General features: G+C 46.8%; 1 protein-coding gene across 2 annotated transcripts in view; it reads right to left on the bottom strand.

Moving 5' to 3' along the window:
* Nucleotides 1-305: 305 nt before the first annotated feature.
* LOC139368992 (alpha-enolase) overlaps nucleotides 306-8,272 on the bottom strand; it is a 32,522-nt gene continuing 24,555 nt past the window's right edge. For both annotated transcript variants that reach the window (XM_071108530.1, XM_071108529.1), the window contains exons 8-12: nucleotides 5,431-5,628; nucleotides 3,551-3,752; nucleotides 2,999-3,107; nucleotides 1,918-1,976; nucleotides 306-886 (exon numbers count right to left, since the gene is read on the bottom strand). In XM_071108530.1, the coding sequence (XP_070964631.1) occupies nucleotides 823-886; nucleotides 1,918-1,976; nucleotides 2,999-3,107; nucleotides 3,551-3,752; nucleotides 5,431-5,628 (632 nt within the window). In that variant the 3' untranslated portion in view covers nucleotides 306-822. The remainder of the gene's footprint in view (nucleotides 887-1,917; nucleotides 1,977-2,998; nucleotides 3,108-3,550; nucleotides 3,753-5,430; nucleotides 5,629-8,272) is intronic.

The following is an 8,272-nucleotide window of genomic DNA, read 5'->3' as shown; positions in this document are numbered from 1 at the left end:
CTCCCACATATAAACAGGCCTCAGGTCTGTTCTCCCACATATAAACAGGCCTCAGGTCTGTTCTCCCACATATAAACAGGCCTCAGGTCTGTTCTCCCACATATAAACAGGCCTCAGGTCTGTTCTCCCACATATAAACAGGCCTCAGGTCTGTTCTCCCACTTATATACAGGACTCAGGTCAGTTAAAAAAAAAGGTAATGTTGATAACTATGAATGCCTTCTGGGTCCAGAATGATTTCAGTGTCACTGAAGTTTGTGATACAGGAACTTACAGATTATATAACAACAAGAAAGCACACAGAATGACTGTCTGTTTCATCGGTTTATTTCTGGTAATTCTGCCAACGCTTACAGTAGCAACACGAGAACTTCTCTTCAGAGGTGACACATTACAGTCCTCTGTCTGTCCTGCCCAATAACAGCACAGTGCTAAACTTACAGAAGCTCTCCACTAGAATAATAGTACTCATAGGTGACAACCAAGAATCACTACAACTCACAAGAAGCAAAACAAACATCTCTCATCGTCACGCGATAAGGTTACACTGACACAAAGGACAAACACTACTTAAGGAGTCATAGAGGTTAGGTTGGTGGCGGTGCATTACGGTCAGTGCAGGACAAGTTAGATCAGTAGGGTTTCCTAACGTGCTAACGGAACCACAGACTTGGACATTGGGGTTTAATTTCAATGCCGCTCGACATTCCTTCCTCTGGACAGGGCGGTGCGTAGAGACCTAGCGTGCCTTTTATGTGGTGGTGTTTACTGTACTTATGCAGGATGAAAACACGAAGGGCCCAAGTGAGAAGTTGAACCTCCTTAGATTGGGTGCCTGAAGTTCTGGCCAGCAAAGACAGCTTTGTCTCCAAGCTCCTCCTCAATCCTATGGAAGGTAGTCAGACATTCAATTTGGCTGAAGGTTTCAACAGTTAGGAGTACTACAATAGCCTACTATTATCCTTGATAATGGCATATTAAGATGAGGGATATAGAGCGCGCCATCTTGTAGCCCTAAAAACCAGTAATGAGTTACTTCTGGTTGGTTCAGTCATTCCTATGGGGGAAATTAATTGGGGAAAGAATAAGGTTGTGGGATAGACGACAATAATAAGGTCTGAGGTGAACACAGGCTTAGGAGATCTGACCTCTGTGAATGATGAAGACTTCCTGTTTTGTTCTATGAGATAATATCAGTCAGTTAACATGACCTCTATGACTGATGAAGACTTCCTGTTTTGTTCTATGAGATAATATCAGTCAGTTAACATGACCTCTATGAATGATGAAGACTTCCTGTTTTGTTCTATGAGATAATATCAGTCAGTTAACATGACCTCTGTGAATGATGAAGACTTCCTGTTTTGTTCTATGAGATAATATCAGTCAGTTAACATGACCTCTATGAATGATGAAGACTTCCTGTTTTGTTCTATGAGATAATATCAGTCAGTTAACATGACCTCTATGAATGATGAAGACTTCATGTTTTGTTCTATGAGATAATATCAGTCAGTTAACATGACCTCTATGAATGATGAAGACTTCCTGTTTTGTTCTACGAGATAATATCAGTCAGTTAACATGACCTCTGTGAATGATGAAGACTTCATGTGAGCTTCAGAATTGACAAAAAGTGACGTTAGCCGATGTAGCTTATATCATAGAACAAAACGTATACGATCTCCTAAACCTGTGTTTACCTCAGACCTTATATTCAGTGATTATCCAAAAACCCTGTAAAAACACCATTCATTTCCCAACAGGAAGTGCCTAAAAAAAGAAGCCATTATACTGCTCTCTATTTGGGCCAAATGTACACCTTTTAAGGATATATCTAATGAAGAACACATGACATGATATTACTAGTGACAATATTTTATACAACTGAGTTAAGAGTTTAAAGACGGCGCTCACCTGAGCAGCTGGTTGTACTTAGCCAGACGCTCAGATCTGCATGGGGCACCGGTCTTGATCTGGAGAAGGACACACAGCATACCACAGCATATCAGTTATTTAAGTTGTCTGGAACACAGCATATCAGTTATTTAAGTTGTCTGGAACACAGCATATCAGTTATTTAAGTTGTCTGGAACACAGCATATTAGTTAATTAAGTTGTCTGGAACACATCATACCACAGCATATCAGTCATTTAAGTTCACCGGAACACAGCATATCAGTCATTTAAGTTCACCGGAACACAGCATATCAGCTAATAGGGTTCACCGGAACACCAGGTATCAATACATAATTATTTCCAGGAAAAGCTGATGCTGAAAAAAACTATGGTGAGAATAAAGCAATGCTCTCATGACAGAACTTGCAGTGGGATCACAACACGACGGAACTTGCAGTGGGATCACAACACGACGGAACTTGCAGTGGGATCACAACACGACGGAACTTGCAGTGGGATCATAACACGACAGAACTTGCAGTGGGATCACAACACGACGGAACTTGCAGTGGGATCACAACACGACGGAACTTGCAGTGGGATCACAACACGACGGAACTTGCAGTGGGATCACAACACGACGGAACTTGCAGTGGGATCACAACACGACGGAACTTGCAGTGGGATCACAACACGACGGAACTTGCAGTGGGATCACAACAGGACGGAACTTGCAGTGGGATCACAACAGGACGGAACTTGCAGTGGGATCACAACAGGACGGAACTTGCAGTGGGATCACAACACGACGGAACTTGCAGTGGGATCACAACACGACGGAACTTGCAGTGGGAACACAACAGGACGGAACTTGCAGTGGGATCACAACAGGACGGAACTTGCAGTGGGATCACAACAGGACGGAACTTGCAGTGGGAACACAACACGATAGAGCCAAGTGTCTGTCTGCTGAACTTTGAACTAACATCTCCTTCAGTGTTAGGTCACACCAGTATTAAAATCTGCTTCATTAAATAAATGTAATTTTGATAAAAGTGATCCAATTTATTCTGTAATCTGATGAGAAGGTGTATCCTACCTGTCCAGTGCAGAGACCGACGACCAGGTCAGCGATGAAAGTGTCCTCGGTCTCTCCAGAGCGATGGCTGACCATCACCCCCCAGCCATTGGTCTGGGCCATTTTGCAGCTACACAGGAAACAGCGAACACATTCATTAGCTAGTACAGAAATTTACACATACATACCACAGGAGGCTGGTGGCACCTTAATTGGGGAGGACGGGCTCGTGATAATGGCTGGAGCGGAATAAGTGGAGTGGTATCAAATACATCAAACACATGGTTTTCATGGTTTCCATGTGGTTAATGCCATTCTATTTGTTGCGTTCTGGCCATTATTATGAGCTGTTCTCCCCTCAGCAGCCTCCACTGATACACCCAATGTCCCCAGATGGGTTTGACACCCAGGTCCACATTAACATCCACTACGTTTTCCCCTTTCATCAGTCTCCCTACCTTCAGCGCTGTCTGAAACAATGGCAACAAAATGGCTGCCAGTGGAGTGGCACTCCACTCAGTGATGGAACCAGGCTGAACCAAAATGGCCGTCTGTGTGTGGACAGTTACTCACGCCTGCAGGGACTCTGTGACGGAGCCGATCTGGTTGACCTTGAGCAGCAGGCAGTTGCAGGCCTTGTCGGCCACACCCTTGGCGATGCGCTTGGGGTTGGTGACGGTCAGATCATCACCCACCACCTGGATGCTGGTCTCAGCTGTGAACTTAGACCATGCCGCCCAGTCATCCTGGTCGAAGGGATCCTCAATGGACACCACTGTAGAAGACAGAGGAGAAGGGTTGTAACAGGTTAGTCGTTAGAACATGTTGCTAAGGACACTACTGGGGAGAGACGGGGGAAAATAGAGCCATGCAACTCTAAAGCCTAATCAACTGCAATTACAAATGTGAATGGGTAATAGTGTGCACTATGGGTAATAGGGTGCACTATGGGTAATAGTGTGCACTATGGGTAATAGGGTGCACGATGGGTAATAGGGTGCACTATGGGTAATAGTGTGCAATATGGGTAATAGGGTGCCCTAAGGGTAATAGGGTGCACTATGGGTAATAGTGTGCACTATGGGTAATAGGGTGCACTATGGGTAATAGGGTGCACTATGGGTAATAGGGTGCACGATGGGTAATAGGGTGCACGATGGGTAATAGGGTGCACTATGGGTAATGGTGTGCACGATGGGTAATAGGGTGCACAATGGGTAATAGGGTGCACAATGGGTAATAGGGTGCACTATGGGTAATAGGGTGCACTATGGGTAATAGTGTTCCCTATGGGTAATAGGGTGCCCTATGGGTAATAGGGTGCACTATGGGTAATAGTGTTCCCTATGGGTAATAGTGTGCCCTATGGGTAATAGTGTGCCCTATGGGTAATGGCGTGCACGATGGGTAATAGTGTTCCCTATGGGTAATAGTGTGCCCTATGGGTAATAGTGTGCCCTATGGGTAATAGGGTGCACTATGGGTAATAGTGTTCCCTATGGGTAATAGTGTGCACTATGGGTAATAGGGTGCCCTATGGGTAATAGGGTGCACTATGGGTAATAGTGTTCCCTATGGGTAATAGTGTGCACTATGGGTAATAGGGTGCCCTATGGGTAATAGTGTGCACTATGGGTAATAGGGTGCACTATGGGTAATAGTGTGCACTATGGGTAATAGTGTGCACTATGGGTAATAGGGTGCACTATGGGTAATAGTGTGCACGATGGGTAATAGTGTGCACGATGGGTAATAGGGTGCACTATGGGTAATAGGGTGCACTATGGGTAATAGTGTGCACGATGGGTAATAGTGTGCACGATGGGTAATAGTGTTCCCTATGGGTAATAGTGTGCCCTATGGGAATAGAGCTCTGGTCTAAAGTAGTGCACTATATAGGGAATAGAGCTCTGGTCTAAAGTAGTGCACTATATAGGGAATAGAGCTCTGGTCTAAAGTAGTGCACTATATAGGAAATAGAGCTCTGGTCTAAAGTAGTGCACTATATAGGGAATAGAGCTCTGGTCTAAAGTAGTGCACTATATAGGGGATAGAGCTCTGGTCTAAAGTAGTGCACTATATAGGGAATAGAGCTCTGGTCTAAAGTAGTGCACTATATAGGGAATAGAGCTCTGGTCTAAAGTAGTGCACTATATAGGGAATAGAGCTCTGGTCTAAAGTAGTGCACTATATAGGGAATAGAGCTCTGGTCTAAAGTAGTGCACTATATAGGGAATAGAGCTCTGGTCTAAAGTAGTGCACTATATAAGGAATAGAGCTCTGGTCTAAAGTAGTGCACTATATAGGGAATAGAGCTCTGGTCTAAAGTAGTGCACTATATAGGGAATAGGGCTCTGGTCTAAAGTAGTGCACTATCTAGGGAATAGGGCTCTGGTCTAAAGTAGTGCACTATCTAGGGAATAGGGTGCCATTTGGGACACATGAACACCCACCTGGATAATCCTTGACGAAGCTCTTGTAGAGGTCTCCCAGCTGGTCTGGGGTGATGTAACGGCTGGAGTCGTCAGGTGACTTGAAGTCCAGGTCGTATTTCCCGTCCTTGTAGAACTCGGAGGCGGCCACGTCCATGCCGATCACGATCTTGTCGGTGTAGCCGGCTTTGCTAATGGCTTCCTTCAGCAGCTCCAGAGCTGAGAGGAACATAGATGAATAAGAGATTCCCTCATGCTAAATTATGAGATTTGCTTAGCTTGGTATATTTTTCCTTCGTATTTAAATAGTGTACAATACCATTAACAAAATACAATATTGAGTAGGCTATAATTTGTGGCCAAATCACTTCAAGTAACTTCAAACCTAGTCATTGAACTGATTTGAATTGATTTTGGTCATGCAATTGTTAATATATTATTCAGGGAGCTTGCACAATAAATAAATGAGTAGGAGAATAAATCCTCAATTATTTTACAGTTTCATCATGAACTCTGCTAAGTGCCCCACTGGGAATTCTACTATCTTAGCACCTTGACCAATAACCTGGCACTGAGCTACACTGACCTGGCACTGAGCTACACTGACCTGGCACTGAGCTACACTGACCTGGCACTGAGCTACACTGACCTGGCACTGAGCTACACTGACCTGGCACTGAGCTGCACTGACCTGGCACTGAGCTGCACTGACCTGGCACTGAGCTGCACTGAGCTACACTGACCTGGCACTGAGCTGCACTGAGCTACACTGACCTGGCACTGAGCTGCACTGAGCTACACTGACCTGGCACTGAGCTACACTGAGCTACACTGACCTGGCACTGAGCTGCACTGAGCTACGCTGACCTGGCACTGAGCTACACTGAGCTACATTGACCTGGCACTGAGCTACACTGACCTGGCACTGAGCTACACTGACCTGACACTGAGCTACACTGACCTGGCACTGAGCTACACTGACCTGGCACTGAGCGACACTGAGCTACACTGACCTGGCACTGAGCTACACTGAGCTACACTGACCTGGCACTGAGCTGCACTGAGCTACACTGACCTGGCACTGAGCTACACTGACCTGGCACTGAGCTACACTGACCTGGCACTGAGCTACACTGACCTGGCACTGACCTGGCACTGAGCTACACTGACCTGGCACTGAGCTACACTGACCTGGCACTGAGCTACACTGACCTGGCACTGAGCTACACTAACCTGGCACTGAGCTACACTGACCTGGCACTGAGCTACACTGACCTGGCACTGAGCTACACTAACCTGGCACTGAGCTACACTAACCTGGCACTGAGCTACACTAACCTGGCACTGAGCTACACTAACCTGGCACTGAGCTACACTAACCTGGCAGTGAGCTACACTGACCTGGCACTGAGCTACACTGACCTGGCACTGAGCTACACTAACCTGGCACTGAGCTACACTAACCTGGCACTGAGCTACACTAACCTGGCACTGAGCTACACTAACCTGGCACTGAGCTACACTAACCTGGCACTGAGCTACACTAACCTGGCACTGAGCTACACTAACCTGGCACTGAGCTACATTGAGCCACAGTGGCTGGCCAGTTTATGCATTATTCGGTATTGGGTTGAGGTCTTAATTTGGAAACCATCTGTCACCTCCGGAGCAGCATTCCCAGGCAATGAGTAGAGAACTCCAGCAACATAGGGTCACTGTGGTGTAAACACTTGGGGAGGTGGAGATGGGGACTGGGGGGAGGTGGAGATGGGGACTGGGGGGAGGTGGAGATGGGGACTGGGGGAGGTGGAGATGGGGACTGGGGGGAGGTGGAGATGGGGACTGGGGGGAGGTGGAGATGGGGACTGGGGGGAGGTGGAGATGGGGACTGGGGGGAGGTGGAGATGGGGACTGGGGACTGGGGGGAGGTGGAGATGGGGACTGGGGGAAGGTGGAGATGGGGACTGGGGGGAGGTGGAGATGGGGACTGGGGGGAGGTGAAGATGGGGACTGGGGGGAGGTGAAGATGGGGACTGGAGGGAGGTGGGGATGTGGACTGGGGGGAGGTGGCGATAGCTACTCGGGGGGAGGTGGAGATAGGGACTGGGGGCAAAGGGGTCTATACTGGTGAAGTACTAGAGGGTTCTGGGAATGTTAAAGTCAGTGGACATTCCCTCTCAGCTATAAGGCACAGAAGTGTAAGGAAATAATGTTAGAGGCACTACTCATTATCCAACTGAAGTGAAGCTGCAGTGGTGCCATATTGCTGGTCTTGTCTTGGGAAAAGAAAGATGCTCCTGTTGCAGCTTGTGACAACTGATGCTGTGAAAAGGGCTGTACATCCGACTGACTGTCTGACTGACTGTCTGACTGACTGTCTGACTGACTGTCTGACTGACTGACTGACTGTCTGACTGTCACATCTGACTGACTGACTGACTGTCACATCCGGCTGACTGTCTGACTGACTGTCTGACTGACTGACTGACTGTCACATCCGACTGACTGTCTGACTGACTGTCTGACTGACTGTCACATCCGACTGACTGTCTGACTGACTGTCTGACTGACTGACTGTCACATCCGACTGACTGACTGACTGTCACATCCGACTGACTGACTGACTGTCACATCCGACTGACTGACTGACTGATTATTGGATGGATTGATCGACTGACCGATTTACTGTCAAATCTGACTGATTGACAATAAATCAGTCAGTCAGTTAATCAATCAGTCAGATTGACAGTCAGTCATTTAATCAAGCAGTTAGATTGATTAACTGACTGACTGATTTATTGTCAATCTGACTGATTGATTAACTGACTGACTGATTTATTGTCAATCTAACTGCTTGATTAAC

This window comes from Oncorhynchus clarkii, chromosome 16 (assembly GCF_045791955.1).
Source record: "Oncorhynchus clarkii lewisi isolate Uvic-CL-2024 chromosome 16, UVic_Ocla_1.0, whole genome shotgun sequence".
Classification (NCBI taxonomy): Eukaryota; Metazoa; Chordata; class Actinopteri; order Salmoniformes; family Salmonidae; genus Oncorhynchus; species Oncorhynchus clarkii.
The sequence above is the reverse complement of the archived record's forward strand: the minus strand, read 5'-3'. Positions and strand labels throughout refer to the sequence as shown.